We start from the raw sequence: 23,330 nt of genomic DNA, 5'->3' as shown, positions 1-23,330 counted from the left end.
TATGCAGCAGCATAAAAACAGTCAAATGTCAGTTACATCACTGGCATTTCAGATAAAAATACACTCATATAAAAAAAGCTTTTATTGTTGCAACAAAGAAATGAACTCACTGAGAGTCATATTTGGCCAACCTCACAGTGACACAAGGGAGTTATTTATTGGAACCAAAAGTGCTTTAGCATGTGGTGTTAGCCGCGTTCGCAGTTTTCTGAACTGAGGAAGTTACCCAATTTTTTCTTTCTTGCAGCCGAGTGATGACTCAGGTGGCGCTGTCTCCTTTTCCTCGTCTCCAGAGACAGCAGCTTCCTCTCGTACTGGACGGCGTGACAGCCGTGGACTGTGTCCACCTGCAGCTGCACACTCCCATTCACATTCCTGAGAGGCAGAGCAAGACTTGTCAGTGCAGCGGTACCAACAACAGCACGTGTGATTTATAAGCATATCATCAGCAATTAAAAGCAGAGAAATGCTTGTAAATTTCAAGCCAGTTGTAAAAAATGTTAGCGCAGCTTGTCCAGAAGCTTGAAGGTCCAAAACGGAGAACATAAATGTCAATAACAAAAACTGAGGCCTCGCAGCAACATCCTCCCTAGTCCTGTTACCTAACAAAAATGGGAAAACCATGGCTTAGTTACACAAATCTGGTTAAAACTTCAAAGTCCGTGCTCAATCAAACAACCCAGATGTGTGTTAAATTATAAAAAATAAAAACCAGTTTTAGTACCAAGGCAGAGTTCAAATAAAACAGTCCTGCACCCAAATCAGTGCAACAATGTATATGGATTTTGGGTACGGGTTGGAAAAGCTGCTTCATCTTTTTAGCTAGTCCTCCTACCTATTCAATAAAAATGTATTAAACAAAGCTCCCATTCCCCAAAAACTTCACTGAGAAAGCCACCCCTCACTTCCAACCACAATGGAAAGGCTTACCTTCCATGGAAAAGTCTGTTGGCCAACATGAGGTTCATTGATGTCTTGGACTCCAGATATCCACTAAAATAAGAGAGATAGTAAAAGCTGTGCAGGGATTTTAAAGACAAAGGGATCTTTTGTGTGACTTTTGTCTTTTTGCAGATGACATTATGTTATATGTGCTAGATGAAATTAGCACACTAGGCCCTGCACACAGAGTTAAAATGGCCCTTTTGGTAAAACCCTACTGCCCATCCCTGCTATAAAAAGGACATTAACAAACATCTTAAGTGATTCAACTGTTGTTTAGCTCGGATTACCCATAAAGCTCCCATGTATCGGCGGTGGGGAAGATCCTTATGAAACCTCCTCGTCTCTCATACTCTTCCTTTATCCTCCTCAGGACTTTGATCTAAATGAGAGAAAAATATAAAACATGATTTCTTCAAAGAAAAGGGTAGGTTTTATTGAGTCATTACATAAAAAGTCGGCCTGGCCTCACGTCTTTTATCTTTTTTTCGGCATGCCAGAGTTTGCCTTACCTCCTCAGCAGTCAAGCTAAGGGTGCTGTCTCCTTGGCTGTGTTTAGGTCCTTGCTTGTCTTTAAACCCATCTGTTTCTGAACAAACGGCCGTCGCGGGCCTCTGTCGCTAAGGCATGAGAGTAGAGACGATATTATTTGATGATGTCATCACCAACAACTATCGTTTAATAGTCAAAACTGAGTTCCCTATGTAAACGTATAGTCAAATTGTATTCACTTTAGCACTTACAGCACAGTCGATGCATGTCTACATATTTCACTTCCATTTATGAAAGAAAAATGTCCATGCTTTTCTTTTCCCCATTACAAAAAAAAGCATTTTTGCAATGCACTGGCATCCCGACTGCCTCTCTGACTGACAGCTTTGGCATGTGGTTTGGAACTCAGACCAGATAATTGGGCACAACTCCGCAGGATCACATTGGAAATTTGTCATCTGAACAGCAGGGGGATTATGTTTAATTTGTCTTATGCAGTTGCAGGGGTACAAAGGCAGCCAAACAAGTGACAAGAACAAATCTCTGCAAAGGTTTCAACCGTTGCTCCTGATCAGAGTGAAATGAGAGGGCTGGTTCTCTGTACGGTTCTGTAAGAGCCTCTAAAACAGCAGTGGGCAGCACTTATATCCAGACATGGCAAGGTTTCTGTCTTCTTGAGACAAGTGGCGCATCGCAGCATCCTGGGTACTTGCTTATAGAGGCAAATTTGCTAATGTAATGAAGGTTTGTTAAAAAATTACAGCTTTAGAAATCAATAAAAGTCATCTGTCTGTCACAATGAGGAACTTGCAAGGCCACATAATCAAATCAACAAGAAAGAGTAAGCAGTTTCTTACCGGTAATGTAACAAGCATCAGAGATTTAGTAGAGGGAAGAGGCAAAAAAAAAGAAGATTCATAAGTCTGAGTCAGAGGAAAACTTACCAGCCTGATGTGCACAGTGGGTGTTGGTGCAGAAAAACACTTCTGGGTGAAGACATTGCATTTGCATTACTATACAGACAACATGCAAACCACATCAACATACCACAATGAGACTTTTGTTACTGTGTCTAAACAAGCTCCTTAACACGACACGAGGTGGAGTAGAAATCTGTCTGTTTAAGTAATCTTTCTCCAGCGCTTCGAAGCCAAAACGTGGTGCAGTAGTCGAGCGGCGGAGCCAAGTGCATTAGCGACTGTGGCATCGTTAGGCAACGAGACCCAGAGAGAGCATTAGTCATTTGATTAGAAATGATAAAACAATAAGGCACAGAGCGCAGCGCTTTCAAACCGATGTCAGTCAAACACTGTAATTACATTAGCAGTTGTTTTGCATTACAGTAAACTTTCCATGAGGGTAAGAGACGAGCTCAGTGGCAGCAGCAGGAATGCACTGTGAGCAACACGAGGATGACAACAAGAATGTGTTTCAAGGAAGGGTCAGAGAGTGCAGAGTTGTAAGTGTGTTGGTGGGCATTTTAGTGTCCTCTACCTGCGCTCGTTGAGCTGCCACATACTTTTCTGAGGGGACTCTGTCTGAGCGAGGCAGTCTTGATAGCGGGTCTTGACACACAAATCCTGCGAATACACAGACTCTGGCTTTAAAAGTTGCTCAATCTTCTCAAACCGCATCAACTCTGAAATATGTGCATGTGTTACACCACCATGATGCAAAAGTGTAACATGAATACAAGAAACAAAATCAAAGGCATTGTAGTTTGCAAGTTTTTGTTTAGAAAAATAGATGTGATATGACAACAAGCAGCTGCCTAAAGCATAGGATCACATTTAATTTTTGAGAAATTTTGTGCTTTTCTATCATCAGTGGTAGAAAAAGTATTATCCTGAGATTTAGTCTATAGTTAAAATAACTTTAAAAAACCTAAATGTGACTATCTAATCTTATCTTTCAGGATTTATATTTCCCCTAAGCCCCTCCCCCCTGGCTTCCAGAGCTAAATAAATCACTTACATGAACCTAGAGCACTGATCAATAGAGTTACATATCCACAATCAACGAGAATGCTCCCCAGTTCCTATCTGACTTTTGTTTTAGCCTGTTGTTGCATTAGCAGGGGTGTGCTAGCATCACGAGTAGTAGTTTCCTGCTGGTTTTAGAAGTTTCCCTGCTTGAACACTGCAAATGTAATTAAAATTAATGATTAGCAACTCCTGCAGAACCTAATGAAGGCTAAGATCATTCAGCCGTTAGAACCAGGTGTGTCTGAGAAGGAACATATCCAAAACATTACTTGTCCATTAGCGCTACAAGGCTGTTTGTGTGCGCATGCGTGGTATGGGGTGTGGCGTACAACTCCATTCAGAAAGGGTGGGGAAGCAGGGGTGGGAGCTATGGCCATTCAAATTTCTAATTCTCCTCCTCCTCTCCTTGACGACGTAATGCTACGGACCTCAGCTTTAAGGCTGAAAATAATCAGTGTTTGATGGAGCTATTAACACCAGAAGCTAATAGGATTTTTCAGTAAAGAGAAAAAAAATTGTAAAAAGGTACTTTTTGATAAAAATGGAACCAATTACTAAGTCACCTAAGCTAAACCTTCAGGTATTACTATTATAACACATCACCTTAAAAATAAAGTTGTTCATAAGGGAAATGAACCATTTTCTTGCAGAAACACACAGCTGATGATTTAGAGTTTAACGTTCACCACTTCACATCTCATCAAGATGTTCCCACCCTGTCAGAAATATTTATGATTGTAATTTTATTGTTTATTGTGTCCCACACCCTCCCAAAGCTCACCAGTGGTCGCAGCGAACGGTTTAATAAATTTGTTTGTGTCATACCTCGCACTCCCACATGAACTAAATGAAGTCTATTGACAGCTCAGAGCTGGAGGCTGTTTGTTCTGCCTCATTCAAGCCGTCAGCTAAGCATCAGCCTCCTGCCACGCTCTTGCCTAAACACGGCAATTATTACAAACATTGGCGACATGGAGTTGACAGCTACACGCCAGCAGAGAATGAATGCTAATGGAATGCTGTCATTATTTACAGGACTGGGATGCGGCCCAAGTGTTATCAGCCAACAGCGACTTAGTTTGTTTGGTACATAATAGATGTGCTGTGTTTTACATGCCACTGCTCATTCTCTCTAGGCCTGCAGGAACGTCTCAGTCCAAAGATAACTGGCAATTTATGATTCTACTCTTTCATTTAATGAGCCTGAGGGGAGGGTTTTCAAGCCACTGCATGGCCCGGGGTAACACACACACACACACACACACACACACACACACATGCCCAATGCGCGTAATGGCCATTCTTCTAATATCATTAGGCTGAGACCTCGGATAAACATAATGGCTGTTCCACTTTAGATGGATCTTAAGTGGGTTGCTAACCCTTTAGGCGCCAGAGTTTTTTCTAGAAAATATTCAATGTTGACATGACTATTTCAAAAGGTTGTAGCTTGGAAATGGTTATAGATAAAGGTAAACTGTAAATGAGAAAAATCTTCAGTAGGACACAAAGTTGGTGTTGGGAGCAAAGTCAATCATCAAACTTGTATATTATGATCTCATCAGGCTGCCATATCGGAATGCATTATTTTTACATGTTATTTTGAAATTTACATGATATTTAGACATGTGTATTTATATACACATATAAAGCTCTATTTTTATTTTTATTTAATATTTTTATGAATTTGTGGCACACTTTGTCTTCCACATGTAATGCATCGGCATCTGCTGCTTTTTGCGGGTTTTCTTTACATTGCCGCTACGTCTGTCACATTAGCGTTGTTTTAACCATCCTTTCTACATCCATCATGTCCCAAAGACGGTAAAACAAACGTCAAACCCAACGTTTGGAGCTTGTAAGTGCAGCACCAGCTGTCTGATGCTGCACGCTGCGGCAGCGTCAATCCTTCCAGCTGGATGAGTCAATTTCCTGCTTCATAATCTGAGTCAGTCATGACCAGACAAAGAAATCAGTCAAAGACCAGACCTGCCGGCAATTGTAAGTTTTAGCCCTCTAATATTTGCCCTCTTCATGCTGCGCTCACCTCGTCTCCTCTCCCCGATCGGGAGCCTCTCGGCGGGAACTCCATAATAATCATATTTGAAGCCATGGCTCGTTGAAGTCAGCAATGGTGCTTGTTGCAATATTGTGACTTTGGCACTTAAAGGCTTAATACGAGCAGTTTTAAGAAAAACACCAGGGATTACATAAAAAGTTCTCTCTTTCTAATTTAATGGGGACATATTATGCAAAAATGACCTTTTACATCTTTTCATGCTGGCATGTAGGTCTCTACTGCCTCTAGAAACACTCTAAAAGTAAAAGAAACCTATTCACCTGCTGTCTGTCTGTGTTAGGTTTAAGGAATTATGAGCCTAAAACAAGCTGTTTCAAAAAGTCAGAAGCAGCGGCTCTACTCTGAGACCCTCCGAGCTTCTCAGCCTATAACAGCCTCGGTGGGGTATGGGTGGGTGTGTCCAGCTCCAGATTGTTTTCTTAAGCCCTTTTATAAGACACACCATGCCGGCAAATGGGTGTGATATTACCACAATGGTATGTCTATAAACGTGCCATGCTGGCATGGCGTTGCACGAATTTTGCGGCATTCGTTCCGCCTCGCTTGGTAGCAATATTGCGGTAATGGTCTGTCGTATGCGCCCTGGCGCTACAGAGGCAGATGTCATGATGACGTGGGGAGTTATTGCTAAGCTCCGGCTGGCAAATTTATTGAAAATGAAAGTAAACACAGGCAATAAGGTTTGCTTTTTGAACAAAATCAGCTGAGACGGCAAACTGGAGCGCCGCAGCGCTTCATGAGCCTCTCTGTTAGAGCTGAAGCTCAGATCACCAGAGACTGCACAGGGACTGATGGGGACAGACACCTTTAGGAGCTGCTTGTTAAAAAAACTTAACGATCACGGCTTCATTCGCAATAAAATGCAAGTTATGTCCAAGATAAACGGAAGTCTGTGGCAGCGCAGAAACGGCCCCATACCCCCTTTATGCCGCCATCACCTAATATTTTATAAAATTGCCACGATTGCGCCACATTACCGCCATGGTCTGATCTTATAAACGACCTTTATCCTCCCCATGGAGCCGCGGCAAATCCCGTTTTGCAAACGCTATGGTCCTGTAAAAACAGCTTTAGAGTGACAGAGCCCTCAAAAGGACTCATTCTGGAAGGTACTGAAAGTGTCAAGAATAAAACTGCCGTTATTACTTTATGAAAGAGCGATTTAGTTCTAACTATCTCCATAAACAACTTTTGTATCAACCATAGAGCTATTATAACTTAGGGAAAAAAGTCTTCTTTAAATGAACCAGCTAACACTTTTTCTAAAAAGGAATTCAGTAATAATTAAAAAAGCTGCAAAGGTCTAATGACATTTTCAAGTGCATCTTTGCCGCCAGTCCACTGCCAGTTTAAGTTCCAGCCCCACAATCCTGAACAGGACAAAGCGTGCACGGAGAATGAATGAAGAAGGGAGGAGACATAACAGAGATACGTATCATTCTTGGCTGCCAGGTCCTGTTGTACTTTAAATACAATGTTTACCTCTGCTTTGGGCTTTTATGATTAATGACGGGGGAAAAAAAACACTAAAGCTTGTGTTGACAATTTTTATCTGCGAGTAATTTTATCTTAATTAATAAAGGCTGTGGTTTATTCCATCAACACTGGAGCTCCTAGTTTGAACTCAGATAGCTATTTTCAGCCGTTTTGACTTGTGGGAAACATTCAACAATAGACAACAGTCTCAATAAGTTAGAAAAGTGCAGCAAGAGGCGTGTTTTTGGACTGGTAAAGATAATACTGAGGTGCAAAACCTTTATTTAAATGATAGGATCTGAATTTTTTTAGTTTTTTATTAAATGATTAAATATTGTCAAATAAATGATCTCAAAAACTCTCAATATTCTGTGGGAATTCATCTTCAAACTTCAAAATTGTAAATCTTAACGCCGGAAATATTTATCTTATTGTTTATTATTCCACTAAAAACAAACATGTAACAAATAAAAACAGGAATTCCAAAAGGTGAATTCCCTTTTTGTTTGAACATGCACTCACCCACAAGCGAAAACATGTCTGCAATCATGCTAGCCTTTATCTTCAGATCCAGCGGTGCATCACTATAAACAAGTAGAAGTTTTATTTAATTAGATGAAGTAACAAACATTTACATCATACGTGCATATGTCACAGCAAAGCCAGCCAAATGTCATGAAATGATGTTTAGACGAGTAAACAGTTTAGCTTTTCCAGTGTTTGCTTTTGCTCAAATTAAGCAATTGTCCTTCAAAGGAAGAGCAATTGGAAAGTCTTCAGAAAGAAACAACAAATAAAATAATCAAATGTTTGAGTCACTCACCAAGACAGGGAGGGAGAGAGGTTCACCTCTAACAGCCAGGGTTTGAGGTTGGAGTCGATGAGGACATCAAAACCGTAGAGTTCTGCAGAAAGGGACAAGCACTCATCAGGTTTTCACGGCAGGAACACGAGTCAGGAGTCGAGAAAAACCTCAGTGGCGCTATAATCAGTAATGTCATGAGTCAGGATGGTGCAAATAAAAAAGTGGAATAAAAATGGAAATGTGTATATTTCTCTTGATAGTCAGTCATTTTCTCACTACACACCATTTCTAAAAGAAATAATCTAATGTAGAGAAACTATATAGTCATTTCTGTCAACTTTGGACAATAACATTTGCTGCAATCTTGTGCAGCAACTACAGTGGGATGCAAAAGTTTGGGCAGCCTTGTTAATAGGGAAGTGACTCTTAGAGCAACTCATGATTTGATTCGATTCCGATTCTTGGGGTGCCGATTCGATTCAGAATCGATTCTCGATTCTCAATTTAAATCGATTCACAATCAGTATTAACAAAGAGTGTCAGCTCCAGGATGAACTTCTTTGTTGTACAAGTTAGTTAAAGCTATGGGACATTTTTATTTGACTTTAAACTGGTCATGCTCCAAAAATGCTAATTTACAGTGTAAAATAAAGTTATCCTAAAACTGTAAACAGAAGCAATCTTTTGACCAAAAGGCAACATTTATTTTTGCTTACCTTGTACAAAATAACAAATCTGTAGTTACCTAACAGTAGCTTTGAAAGTAATATGGTCAAATACTTTTCAAGTATGTGTAGAAACAAGTTACATGAGTAATCCTGAGTACTCATTTATCAACTTAGAAAATAAATATGAGAATATCTCAAATTTCTGAGTATGGAAAAAATTACATTCAGGTGCCCTCTTATCAGCAGATTCAAACATAAATCATCTCAATTTATGGGACCACAAAAGTAAACAGAGTACTGACTCTCCTAACAAAGATCAAAAAGTGCAACTCAAACCTGTAACATGCCAAATATTTGAGTTCTTGGAATCGATTCTGAACCTTTGTGAATCGATTCTGAACCTTTGTGAATCGATTCTGAATCTTTATAAATAAGAATCCCGATTCAGACTTTAATCGATTTTTTTCAGCACCTCTAGTTGTTAATCATGACTTTTCTGTATAAATCGTTGGTCGTTACTATAAAAAAATTCACTTAATTAAATCATACAGGAGACACACAGTGATATTTGAGAAGTGAAACAAAGTTTAATGGATTTACAGAAAGTGTAAAATAATCGTTTAAACAAAATTAGGCGAGTGCATAAATGTGGGCATTGTTGTCATTTTATAGATTCCAAAGCCTTTAGAACTAATTATTTGAACTCAAAACTGGTTTGGAAAGCTCAGTGGCCCTTGACCTCCATACACAGGTGAAACCAGTTACGAGAAAGAGTATTTAAGGAGGCTAATTGTACGTTTCTCTCCTCTTTGAATATTCTTTAAAGAGCACCATCACCAGGGTCTCAAAATAACTCTCAAATGAGCTGAAAACAAAGATTGTTGACTATAATGGCAGACCAATAATAATCTAAGTCAGAGTCAAACCGCAGACCACCACCAAAGACCTACAACATCATCTTGCTGCAGATGGAGTCACTGTGCATCGTTCAACTATTCGGCGCACTTTACACAAGGAGATGCTGCATGTGAGAGTGATGCAGAGGAAGCCTTTTCTCCGCCCACAGCACAAACAGAGCTGCTTGACATATGTTGAAGCACATTTGGACAAGCCAGCTTCATTTGGAATAAGGTGCTGTGGACTAATGAAAATAAAATTGAGTTATTTGGGTGTAACAAGAGGCATTATGCGCAGAGGGAAAAGAACGCAGCATTCCAAGAAAAACACCTGCTACCTACAGTAAAACAAGGTGGTGGTTCCATCATGCTGTGGGACTGTGTGGCCAGTGCAGGGACTGGGAATCTTGTTTAAGTTGTATGGCGCGGTATGGGGGCCAAAATTAAGACTACTGCCCAGCAGCAGGAGGCTATATAAGTTCCGAAGCAAACTACTGATCTGATTAATGATAAGCTGGCACCGGTAACTGAGAGGCTAGCGCTGCTTACTGAGGAATAGCACCTTTATCAGCATTATTACTAGATACGCTAGGGACTAGCAGTCCTTGGCTGGTCATTGACTGGTTCAAACACTCCCTCTGCTGTCTATTAGCATGGATAGGCTAGCATTAGCCTGGACGGGCTGGTGTTAGCATTGGAGAGGCTAGCCATGAGCGTGCCTAGGCTGGCCACTAGCTGGATTTCCTATCCCCTAGACGGGACCTTAGGCATGGATGGGCTGGCATTAGCATCGGAGGGGCTAGCCATTAGCATGTCTCGGAGAGTCACAAGTCAGCTAGTGGCCAGCCTAGGCACGCTAATGGCTAGCCTCTCCAATGCTAACACCAGCCCGTCCAGGCTAACGCTAGCTTATCCATGCTAATAGACAGTAGAGGGAGTGTGTGAACCAGTCAATGACCAGCCAAGGGCTGCTAGTCCCTAGCGTATCTAGTAGTAACGCTGGTAAATGTGCTATTTCTCAGTAAGCAGCGCCAGCCTCTCAGTTATCGGCGCCAGCTTATCGTTAATCAGGTGGGTAGTTTGCTTCAGAATTTATATAGCCTCCTGCTGCTGGGCAGTAGCCTTAATTTTGGCCCCCATACCGTGCCATAAAGTTGAGGCACGCATGGAATCCAGTCAATATCAGCAGATTCTGGAGGCCAATGTCCAGGAATCAGTGACAAAGTACAACGTTCTAGAATGTTCTTTTCGGTCCCCAGACCTGAATATTATTGAAAAGCTGTGGTGTGAGTTAGTCAGCTGACCACGCTCAATAGCCATCAAACCTGAAATAACTAGATATGTTTTGTAAAGAAGAATGGTCCAAAATACCTTCAACCACAATCGAGACTCTCATTGGAAGTTACAGGAAGCATTTAGTGGCTGTTATTTCTGCAAAAGGAGGATCTACTAAATACTGAATTCATTTATTTTTTGTGGTGCCCAAATTTATGCACCTGTCTAATTTAATTTAAACAATTATTGCACATTCTGTAAATCCTATAAACTTCGTTTCACTTCTCAAAAATCACTGTCTCCAATATGATATATTTATCTGAAATGTTTCATCCCATCAATCAACGATTTATACGGGAAAATCATGAAGATTTACAACTTTTGCATCCCACTGTATATGCCCCCACTGACTCTCAGCGATTGCTGCATGAACTCTAAGCTCAATTTCTGTAAAATGGACTGAGTCTCAGCCAATTTGGGTTTGCACGAATCGATTAGCTGTGGAGGCCATCCTAAATTGGGTTTATTTCAATAATTAATCATGTATACGTTCAGTGAATGATTTCTTAAGAGTTTAGCAGTGGATAATGACACAAACAGGGACTAAAAAACATTTTAACCCCACCATGAGGTCAATAAATGTCCGACTGGAGAAATAAATCTAGAAGCTAAAATGTGAGGATGTGTCCCAAGTGGCAAAGGCCTCAGGCAGTGTGTTGTATGTACTGTATTTCACTCTAGTAACAGCTCAGCACTGAGTGACACAATAAAAGCCTTTCACAAAGTGGTCACTAAGTTCCCAGTGCAAAAAATAAATAAAAAAAATCATCCAATCCATCTCACTTTTCTCTCTCGTTTCACTGACTGATGTATGGCTCACTGCAGCAGCCGGTCTCGGTGCCATATGAAAGGCCTCACACTGCTCTGGGGAGTGTCACCCAATAAGCCACCGGCCCCGGCAGCAGCGTGCAGCAAAACCACAGTCTTTTAAAGGGATAGGGTTAAGCCCAGCCAAAAAAGCCAGGGGGAAAATCCTTCTAATGGAACTTCAAAAGAACAGACTGTGTTGAGAATAGGCTGAGGGGGATGGAGGTTTCAAAGCTGCAATAACCAGCTCTGTTTGTTCTAGAATCGCAGGTCAATGCCAGTGTTAAGGACACAAAACCCAGCATGACAGAAGACAAAGACCTGATGCTGCACTTGACATCACACAGATAAAACGTAGTGGTTCTACACAATAGCTGTTAAAAAAGGATTATTAACCAGCCGATACAAAAATATGAGGGCACATTTAAATAAAACACCTTCATCGGGCATCGTTATTACTCTTTTAGCTATCTGAGTCATATTAATAATTAAGACTTATATGTGCGTGAGTGGTTGTAAGTAAGTAAATTGCATTACCTCACGAATGGACTACGCTAAGCACTAGTGATCGGGACTCCAGCTTCAGCCCTGTATCGTCTGCAAATTGTGCAGAATGCTGCAGCACAATTTTTGACAAGAGCAGACAGACGTAGCCATATGATCCCGGTTTTGGCGCACCTTCACTGGCTCTCAGTAGCATTTAGGGTTAAATTTAAGAGCCTGCTGTTTGCATACAAGGCTTTGAATGGTCTGGCACCGACCTACCTATCGGCCTCTTACTCACACCCTATGTGCCAGTGTGCTCGCTACGTTCAGCAGCCCAACTGCTACTCTGCACCCCGACAATGCGCTACATAAACGGGGGGGGGGGGGGAAGCTTTCACATATGTAGCTCCCAGGCTCTGGAATGCACTGCAACTACCTGCCACTCACCATCCATTGGTGTCTTCAAGTCATGCCTGAAGACTCACCTTTATAATTTTGCTTTTAGATTGTGATTTTTATCTTTCCTTTTTTTGCTGTTTTGATCTGCTTTTATTTTGTCTGTTGTATCTGTCTGTTTTATTTGCATTTTATTTTTCTGTTTTCATGTTGGGAGGCACTTTGGTCAGCTGCTATGCTGTTTTTAAATGTGCCATATAAATACATTTGGTATGGTATGGTACATAGCACTCATCACAGACAGAAAATTGCAAAGTGCTTTGCATAGATCAAAACAAAACAAATAAAGTTATAAAGTCATAGTGATCTTAAAACAGAAATAAATTAAAATTAGAAAAACAAAGTCCATCCATCCATTTTTTCTGAACCCGCTTGTCTATGTAGGGTCGCGGGGAGGCTGGTGCCTATCTCCAGCAGTCAACGGGCAATCAGGCGGGGTACACCCTGGACAGAGAGCCAGTCCATCGCAGGGCAACACAGAGACACACAAGACAAACAATCATGCACACACACACACACTCACACACACACACACTCACACCTAAGGATAATTTAGACAGACCAATCAACATAACAGTCATGTTTTTGGACTGTGGGAGGAAGCCGGAGTACCCGGAGAGAACCCACACATGTACAGGGAGAACATGCAAACTCCATGCAGAAAGATCCCAGGCCGGGAAGCGAACCCAGGACCTTCTCGCTGCAAGGCAACACCTCTAACCACTACGCCTCTGCGCAGCCTAAAAAAAAAAAAAACAAAGTCATAAAATTATAAAATATCATAAGACAAATGAAAGAGGATTATAAATTTGAGTTAAAAATAAGAAAACTAAAGATAAAGCTTTAAATAAAAGGGTCTTCAGCTGTTTTTTTTAAAGTGTCCAGACTGTCAACACTACGTAAGGATAAAGGAAGATCATTCCAGAGTCGGGGTGCAACAGTTTGGAAGGAGCGAACACCTCGACTTTTCTATCTGGTCTTTGGAACTTCTAGAAGGTTCTGGTGTGTGGACCTGAGGGCTCGGGTTGGAGCATAAGGCTTTGACAGTTCAGTAATATAGGGAGGAGCTTGACCATGTAGAGCCCTGAAAGTTATGGTCAGGATTCTAAAATGAACTCTAAAGTTAACGGGTAACCAGTGCAGAGACATTAGAATAGGAGTGATGTGTGCTCTTCTGTTTGCTCCAGTCAGGTGGTCTCAAGCTGAAAAAGGGTAGAATTCTTTCTCCGGTTCAGGTCCTGCCCCAGGTGGAGAAGTTTAAGTATCTTAGGGTCTTGTTCACAAATGAGGGAAAGATGGAGCGAGCGATAGGCAGAATGGAGCTTCGTATTAAAGGTAAATAGCCTGTACTTGATAAAGCAACTTCTAGAATCCCATGGCACTTTACAACACTGTCATTCACCGACGTGCACACACATTTGCACGCTGGTCTCCATCTACAGCGATGCGGGCATTGTACTAGTCTGTCGTGGTGAAGAGAGAGCTTCGCCTTCCAGCGAAGCTCTTCATTTATTGGTTGATCCACGTTCCTACCCTCACCTATGGACACAAGCTTTGGGTAGTGGCCAAAAGAAGGTAATCACAGATACAAGTGGCCGAAATTAGTTTTCTCTGCAAGGTGTCTGGGTTCTCTCTTAGAGATAGGGTGAGAAGTTCGGTCATCCGGGAGGGGCTGGGAGTATTCCCGCTGCTCCTCCACATTGAGAGGAGCCAGTTAAGGTGGCTCGAACATCTGGTTAGGATGCCTCCTGGGCACCTCCCTGGTGAGGTTTTTCAGGCACGTCCACCCGGGCGGAGACCAAAAGGAAACCCCAGGACATGCTGGAGGAACCATGGTTCTCAGCTGGCCTGAAAATGTCTTAGGATTCCCCAGAAGGAACTCGCCCAAGTGGCTGGGGAGAGGGAAATCTGGGCCTTTCTGCTTAGGCTGCAGCCCCCATGACCTGACCCTGGAAAAAGTGGAGGAAAATGGATGGATGGACTTATATGAGAACTGGGGTTTTCGTTGTGCAGGGAAGCAGTCTTAGCAGGAACGTCAATGACTCATCAGAAATTAGTTTTCTGTATTTCATGCAATTTATATGAGTTCTTCCCATTTTTAAAGCTTGTTGTGCCCCCTGGCCAAAAAAGAAAACAACTTACACTCATGGGTACACAGATCTGATTTTTGTCCTTTTATTACTGCTGTTTTACTCGTGAAGAAATAATAACAGAAAATTGTTTTAGCGTTTGGTTTTTAACTCAAACTTAATTTCTGGAGATCATTTCAAGACTCAGAGGGGATAAAACACTGATTTATGGGACACATAAAACTGCGATTAAACAAATATGGAAAAATATTGAATCAAAACTCATTTGTGCACAAACCGTTTGGTTAATAGTTCGACTTGGCTTCCTTCACTTGTTACTCAATCAACCAGATCCTGAAAGTATAAAGGTATGTCTACTTTTTTTCTCCAGAAAATTGGTTTAGTGTAAATTCAGTAAAAGTGCCAAACACAAGTTCTTGGATCATTCCACTACCGGCATATTGTTCCACAGGAGCAGAAGGAATTATATAAATCTGTTATTTTTAAACACCAAACATTTATACTTTCCTAAAGGATGACATGGAAATGTCTGTATGTCAGTGGAAAAACAGGTATTTAATGTCAGATGTGTGTTAGCGCATGATTCAACTCATGAGCTGCAGCATAAGCTTTAACCGCCATCTTTAACTCCACAGATGGGCCGGACCCCCGCTGTGCTCGCCTCAGCAGAGCTCTAGGGTTTTATTTTCCTCTTGCTCGCTCGTTTCTATCCACTTTTCCAAACATGCACACACATAAAAAGATAGGGTGAGTGTGTGTGTATTATAAAACATTTATCTATTAGTCTTGGAGAACTGAGTGCTGGGATAATAGAGTCTGAGCCTGTTTTGCCTCATCAGAGGCACCACAACAACATCACCTCACCAGCCTCCGACAAGCAGACTCCATGTGCCACAAATTTTCCCCCAATTAGAAACAGACGCCGCTGATGCCCCGCGAGTCGCTTAATGTCAGACACGTTTGTTCTGTGGCTCGACCGCTGCAGAGGGGAGCAGTTTTAAACGCGCCCCCAGACAGCCCACAACAAGCATCACAGACGAGGCGACATGAGCAGCTTAACATCCTACATAAGAACCATTAAATAGGGATGGAGGGGGGGAAAAACTGTGACAGAGAAAAAGGGGGATGATGAAGAGGATTTTCTTTCTTTATTAAAGGAGGGGCGCTGCTGGAAAATTTACCACAAGAGACAAACGCCCAAAAACAATGATCTCCCCGCCCTGGCCACGTAGCCTGGTGGCTCACAATAACAGCAGCATCTTTAAGTGTGTTTTCTTCAAGGGCTTGGACAATCGAATTACTTTCACGTCATTCTGAGATTAACCACGACTGCTAAACTGTTTCACTGCTGTTGTAAGAGGCACAGCGGAGAAGCCACAGTTGTAAAACCAGTCAGAGGGCAACAAACGAACTTCCAGTTAGGATTCTAGGGTTTTAGTGTGATGAGTCGTTAATCACTCCTTGTTTTTAAAAAAGAAGACTCGTCATAGGAACACAAAGTTCAGAGAAGTGTGGGAGTTTCTGACAAATGTGAAGCGTCGAGAGCAGTTCGCAGACAGGAGATCCAACCACACTCAGCACTTAATGAGGGACGCTCAGTGGAACATAGGAGCAGTAAGTGGAATGTTTGGTGTGTAAGAAAATAGGCCTTTGGCTTGGCTAATCAGATCTCAGTCAAAACATCTCATAATCAGCATCTCTCAGCAAAAAAGTCTGTCCATTAATCACACGGCAGCGGCGAGGAGCTGCATGGGTGGCATTTTCTCCCCACAGAAACACACACACACTTCTTACAATGTAAAACAGGAACAAAAAAAGAAAACTCTGCTTTTATTTCTTCCCACATTAGACATTATGAAGCTATAAAAAGATTTCTTTTATGGTCCGCCCATTCAGATACACCGTGCAACTCGGGTAAAAGGCAGAAATCCTGTTGTATTAAAGCCACTTATAGACGTTCAAATGGCAGGAAACAATTTGCAGTAAATTAAGATTATAATTAATGGTCCTGTATGGCTCCCTTCCAGACAAGTTGGGGATTGTGTAAAACCTCTAAACAATAGCTGTTAGGGTTAGGGCTGAGCTAACACACTTCTGATTAGCTGTCATGCACTCTGACGCCAAACCTGTTTACTATTACAGGCAGCTGCTGCAGCTCAGGAGCAGAGATGAGGGATTTTAGACTGTACACAGAATGGAAATGAAAGCCGAACAATACGGGAGAAAACACTCAGAAAAGGAACTTACAGGTTGTTCTACAGTACATGTGATCCTAGACCGCCAGAAGCAGAGATGTGCATGTTTGTGAAACTCACGGGTTCCAGCATGTCCCTGATTCACGCTGCACACATATACAACTCAGAGAGAGCGTTTACATGCAATATAGCCACACGTGGCGAGATGTATCAACGCAGAGAGGACCAGGGTGGTCCTCTGAAACTGTCAGTGTCTGTCTTTGGAAACTTAATCCAGTAGAAACAGTGAGAATGCCATAATTAACTCGCTTTGGGGCATCTGAGGACAACAAAATTACACGTTATTCAGCAGTAAACCGATAACGTTGAAGTAAGATGAATGGCTTGGTCACATTAGAACACTTGTGCATCGCAATCAAAAGAAAATAATTGTTTTTGTTCTGAAAATGTGTGCATGAAACGGGATTTGCATTCAATGTAAAATACATGCAAATGCAAACTTCATTTAGAACACAGCTTAGAAACTAAGGGACAGCTTTGTTGGTCAGTAATGATTTCATTTTAGGCTGAATTAGATAGAAAAACAGGTCCAGGTGATTAAATTAGAACTGTTTATTTAACTCTGCAGCCTAACTTACCACAGATTTACTACATAATGAAGATTTATATCGTAAAATTATGATAGTTTTAGTAAAATGTTATTGTTTACACTTGCCAACGCTGAAACTCATTGGGTCTTTAAAGGGACTTTACGGAGCTGTCAGTTTTTATGCTTGCGATTGTCCCCTCAGGCCAAAAGCGTAACGCAGCTTCAATAGTAGGCTCGTGCACGAGGCGCGCATGCTGTACGTGCACACTCCTTAACGAAAATAACAGCTGAGACAGTCCCTTGTGTGTGTGTGTGGCCCGGACGACAGAGGACAGGAGAACGCGCAGCTAATTAATTAAATAATTTGATTCTGTACCTTTCTCTTCAGCACAGCCGACAAAGGTTTAAGATGGGTCAGTCCTCCTGCATGCTCAGATCAATCCCTTGCTTGAAAAATTGTTCCAAAATGAAAGTTGAACACACATCTTTTTTATCTGTGAATTGAATGCCGTTCGGCGAGTCTCAAATAAAAATTTGGGCATCTTAGTGTAAAAAAATATATTATTAATGTAAAAAATTAACTCTAAAACAACCATGTTCACATCCAGAATTGAACCCGGGTCTTCTGCATGAAAGCCCAAAATCTTACAAGGCGAGCTAAATCACCAGTGGTGTCTTCTGTATCTCTAACATTTATATCCTTGATGACAGCTGAAACAACGTTCAAAGAACGGTTGGAGGGCTATGCCTGAGCGTGAACCATCGACATATATACGCGCGACATATATATACGTGTGAACGCGCGTGAAGCAGCCTGCTCGACCCGAGCAGCTCTCTTTTTCTGTGATTTTACAGAAAAACAGGCAATCACAGTAAAAATGCCAGGGCTCATTCTACAGGACCAGGGCATTGCAGGAGAATGTATGAAGAAGAAATTTATTATTTCTATACATGTTTTGGCTGTCAAACTTCCATAATGTCCCTTTAAACAGGATGGTGAACAAACTAAAGATTTAACTACATATTTTACTTGGGATGTCCGATATTATCTGCCAATATCGGCATTTATTATTGGAAAGGATCTGTTTAGTCTTTATTTGTGAAGGGGTTAACGGTATCAGTTTTTATCAGATATTAAGTGGTAGGATACATCGGTTAACCGAATATCAGTAAAAAAACGATAGACGTTTTATTACATCAGATGCTGTTTTTTCAGTTGGCAACCCCAATAAAAAATTTTACGGCTTGAAAATCATCTCAAATGTTTTGAGCTCCTGTAAGTTCACATAAAAGCTGAATTTTAAAACACAATTCTGCAGAAATATTGTGTATCCCTGAAGGTTATTTGAAAACATCCAAGTCATCTGATGGTTAAATCGTGTTTTTCCAGGTGTGAATGAAAGACAAGCACGTTTGATAAGCTACATTTTACTGTAAATACCTGCAGGATCATCATTCACAGCTCTATTTAATGTGGGGTTTTCATCCCTAAAGGTGCAGATTGCATCTTTATGCAGGCGGGTTTAGGGACTGTGAATCCGAGCTGCTACAGCCCAAACAACCACCAATCAGAGCGCTATTATGTCTCGGGAAGCCTTTATTTTCCTGACATCTGAGAGGTGAAAGCGAGTGTGAGCAGGAGAGAGAGAATTATAAACAAGCAGAAAAAGAAAGAAAAAAGAGAGAGAGAGACAGCGGTTCTGAGGGGAAGCTCAGCCAAAACACTCGCTTTCAAGCCTCCAAAACTCAGAATGAATGCCAGACTCAGAGAGGGAGCACAGACAATTAGTGCCAACACTAACACGGGTAATGGCTCCAAAATGAAGTTCACACGAGCCCGCTGCTGAGCGGGACCAGCCAAGAAAATAGTCAGCCTAAATCAGGCAAAGCTTGAATGGCAACAGAAGAGAAGAAGCAAATTCCTGCTTCAGTCAACAGGCTCTCCACAAGCTGGGCAACAACAGGCAGGAAGGATCCACGGAGAACTAACTACCACCTCGGCTCGGCTCGGCTCACTGGAGTACAACTATATGGAACTGCTGGAGTATGAATCTAAAAGGAAATGTGAGCGGGCGAGGTGATGGTTATATCCTAGCTCAGACCAACACTTTAGACTGGTTTGGGATTCATCTGAAGCTGAGGAGCTGAACGCTGAAATTACCAAAGCAGTTGGTCTTATGCGGGACAAACATCTTGCAGGCAGCAGCGATCTGTAGCTCAGCACTGAGCACAGCTTTGATGACGAGGTCCTCAACTTGTTTCATCAGCACTGGAACAGGAGAAATGGAAAGAAATGATCTAAATAATGTCTCACTGAAAGCATTATTAGGAAACCCAAAAGGCAGTCTTGGAGAGAAAATTAGAAAATAACTTAAAAAATTTAAAAAAAAGTCTGACTCACATGTGGTGTCCTTTCCCTCCTGCTTCAAATACCTCAACACTGCACTCATACTCCATTTGTTCCCATAATCCTCCACTTCAGGGTCATCGCAGCTGAGAAGGAACAAATGCACTTTAGAGATCAGAGCAGGGGAAAGAGGGGCGGGGGTCACTGATGCAGCTCACCTGACGTAGTCGCTGCTCTTCTTGTTCAGACTGTAGTTGGTGAGATGCATGAACGTGTTCTTGATGTTTGTAGGTGTCTGATCATATTTGACGGTAGCAAATCTGTGGACAGAGTTTATTTATTCAAGCAAAGAAAAACGTTTCACCTCCACATACGTGAGTGACGCTGACACTTCCCTGAATAATAGGGGCACCTTGGAGAAGAGAATAGCCTCTGGTGGTGTTCAGAGGAGTGGATGCCACATAATGGGAATTCCTTGGCGCACGCCGTGCACCTGAACATCAACACCACCGAAGGAATGTCAGCAGATAAAAGCAGGATTCAGGATTTGGACGTGATTTATTGCTTGCGGCTGATAGTGAAGCCAGCGAAAGAAGAGGGTAGTGGCACATAGTTCTACCAGAGCGAGGCGAGGAGCCGGCCGTTCCATAAATCTGCTACCTTCCCCTGGCCTACCTGAGTCTGGTGTGAGCCTGCTGCTCTCACTTCGGAACATAAGTCTGGAGACAAAAATCACACGAAACCCTTCCGAGGAAAAGATCGCTGAACAGTGACAGAATCAGCTATGTTTGATTAGCACATCCTACAGCTGAAACAATAGGGTGCTCTGTTTCAGAATCACCAGAGCCACACTTTCCCTCTGCTAGAGATTAGGGCGCCCTCTAGTGGGAACGGAGAGAACACCAGACCGAGCTAAATCAGATAAAAACATTAATCATTTAAAAAAAACACCACCAACTAATTATTGTTTTAATACAATTCCTCTCATCAAATCTTACTTCTTAAATGGGTTAGGTTAAAAACCCTTAATGCATGGATAAAAATTAGGAAGCACAGGAATGACTTTCCCTCAGTCTGTTTACAACAAACCACCTAAAACAACAAGAATATTCTGCAATATAAATTATAATGAGCGGGGCCTTATAATGAAAAATAAGGAATGTTTGGCATAACAGGTGCATCCTGCAGTTGTTTCACACTCACGCATAAACCATAAAGAATAAAACTGTTGACTCACATCAGAACCACGGACAGATGAGAGGTGAACATGTTCCCTTTTGTCCTCCCAGTTCTTGGTTCTGGTTACATGACATTTGTGTGGTCTGTTGCATAACAGCATCTTGTTTTGATTCATCCCTGTCATCCACGAGTGCGTCCCGAGGACGAATCTGATCTCAAAACTAAATTTGCTCTTTATAGTTTGGTCAGACAAGAAGGAATCAAAATGTGCCTCTTATTAGGGTTCCAAGCCCAACGAGCAGGGAACCCTATTGTTTTCTACGGATTTTTCAGTATTAATGTTCCCCGCTAATACTGTATGGGCGCAGGAGCCTGAAAGTGCCAGGAACAATCTGACATGGCAGTCTGATAGAAAATCCTGACCGCTACTCAGATTCGAAAATTTGGACTCAGAGTCACCTAGGTGGCGCTATTGTGGAGGTGAATACGTTTCAGCTACCTTCTCCCAATCAGTAGGTCCTACAGTCAAAAACTTTATATGTACATGATCCTTGGATGATTCTGCATGTTTTTGTATTGTCATGCCCATGTCCGCCTAACTAGATTTTTTGCTAGATCGCAAAAAACACAAAATTTAGTTTTAAACACCAATCTGTCATTTTTTGTCGAATCAACTTCAAACTTTGTACATATCATCTACGGACTAAGTAAGTCGTTGTGATGAAGAAAAATGTGGAATTATTGAAATTTGGGCTAATGACACCATGTCAAATTCAGTGCGCGAGCTAGCACATGTCCTAATTGATGATATCTCCACCATTTTTCAAGATAAAACGATGAGACTCTAGACCCTTACAAAGTATGAGTGGTAAGCTCTATCTACCAAGTTTTGTTTTGATTCACCAATAGGGGGGGCTAAAGAGTCAAAAAGTTTGTTTCAGCAAAACGGCTCAATGGATTACCACAGAACTTGGCAGATATGTTAATCATTGGACCCTTAAGCTATATTTTGAAAATGATTAAAAAGTGGGCGTGGCTTATAGGGTTTACAATTTTTCGCCCTTTTACTCATGAAAAATACATATTCTATACAGAAAGTTACAATTCATATCAGTCATAATGACATCTACAATCACAGAAAAAATTTGAATTTTGTCCAATAGGTGGCGCTGTTGTTCCCCAAAAATGTTTATGGCATGTTTCTCTCCATTTCTTTCGTAAAAAAAAACAAAAACAAATGATCTCATCCTGTATGTTCATTGAGTCAGTAAAATTTAGATGAGTATTTTAAAAAATGTTTTAAACTTATGCAAATTAGTAGAAATTTGCATAGTAAGTCAAACAACTCCTCCCGGCCGTCAAACACAATCAAATCAAAACTTGGCCTGACAAGAGAGGAGGAGTGGCTGACTAAACGATGTGAACAGATTTTGGATAATTCGCTTATTTTTCGAAATATGACTTTTAAAAATATTTTTTTGGAATGAAAAAGTTTTTTTAGCATAACTTCAAAAGATTTTGACATTTTTCACAGCTGTTCATAACCATCATACCTAAGGTCAATTCAAGTGTATGTCTTGATTTTCAACTTGATTCAACAATGGGGGGGCGCTATAACAGGAAGAAATTATACTGCTGAACCGGCTAAATGGATCTGCACGAAACTTAGTGGTTGTCATCATTATAGCGTCTTAAGACTACACAATCAATATGGTAATGATTGATTAAAGTGGGTGTGGTTTATGATCATTTCAAATTTCAAATTTGAAAAATTTCCAAAAAATCATTATTTGCAAGTAAGAGGCTAAGATTTTCAGGTTGTGCTAACTGGGTAGCCTTGAGCTTAAGTCATGAAAATCGCAGCTCCAGAAGAGGTTTGCGCTTTATATTTACGAAAATACATTTTTAGGCTAGCAGTTGTAGCGCAAATTCTGTTATGACAATCTTCTTGAAATTTGGCACAAAGTTCACTCTTTGGTGGTTTATGAAACACGTAAAATGTCGTCTTGATTTGCGCACCCCCTTGTGTTTAATTATAGGACTTATTTTTGGTGACTGCCACTAATGCACATATTATTTTATTGTAAGAAAAGTTTAAATTTATGATCCCTACAAAAATATTAGAAGAATTCTCACATCACAGAGGCAATCTGTGAATATTTTGAGATTTTTGTACAAAAGCATAGATTTTTAATGGATTTTTAACTTTTTGCCAGTTTTTCTGTACAGTTGGACAAAAATGTAAATACATTTTGTTAGAAAGTTTTTTTTAGGTATACAGTAAATATAAACCATTTATAACAATCCACATTTACCTATGGTGATCTGAGATTTTTCTACTAATTTTAAAAAGTAGCACTATTTTTTTATGAATATTTTAATTTTGGCTATGCCCCTTATAGATTTATTTACCAATTTTTCTTCAAAAAAGCTTTGAGTCTACTGATTTAAAAACAACATCATATTATTCCGCATGTTAACATTGCCATGTGAGAATATTTT

General features: G+C 41.1%; 1 protein-coding gene across 4 annotated transcripts in view; it reads right to left on the bottom strand.

Annotated features, from left to right (window-relative positions):
* The window catches only part of ttll5 (tubulin tyrosine ligase-like family, member 5), a 62,115-nt gene that overhangs the window by 27,571 nt on the left and 11,214 nt on the right, over window positions 1–23,330 (bottom strand). For 2 of the 4 annotated variants that reach the window (XM_054741575.2, XM_054741576.2), the window contains exons 10-20: window positions 19,868–19,969; window positions 19,704–19,795; window positions 19,464–19,571; window positions 7,799–7,880; window positions 7,498–7,559; window positions 2,929–3,014; window positions 2,379–2,420; window positions 1,455–1,562; window positions 1,233–1,324; window positions 931–993; window positions 227–375 (exon numbers count right to left, since the gene is read on the bottom strand). In XM_054741575.2, the coding sequence (XP_054597550.2) occupies window positions 227–375; window positions 931–993; window positions 1,233–1,324; window positions 1,455–1,562; window positions 2,379–2,420; window positions 2,929–3,014; window positions 7,498–7,559; window positions 7,799–7,880; window positions 19,464–19,571; window positions 19,704–19,795; window positions 19,868–19,969 (986 nt within the window). Of the gene's footprint in view, window positions 1–226; window positions 376–930; window positions 994–1,232; window positions 1,325–1,454; window positions 1,563–2,378; window positions 2,421–2,928; window positions 3,015–7,497; window positions 7,560–7,798; window positions 7,881–19,463; window positions 19,572–19,703; window positions 19,796–19,867; window positions 19,970–20,061; window positions 20,313–23,330 lie in introns of those variants that run through there. The other 2 variants (XM_054741579.2, XM_054741578.2) reach the window with 2 other exon arrangements.

The sequence above is a fragment of the Nothobranchius furzeri genome, chromosome 18 (genome assembly GCF_043380555.1).
Source record: "Nothobranchius furzeri strain GRZ-AD chromosome 18, NfurGRZ-RIMD1, whole genome shotgun sequence".
NCBI lineage: Eukaryota > Metazoa > Chordata > Actinopteri > Cyprinodontiformes > Nothobranchiidae > Nothobranchius > Nothobranchius furzeri.
This window is presented reverse-complemented; position numbering and strand designations above follow the sequence as displayed.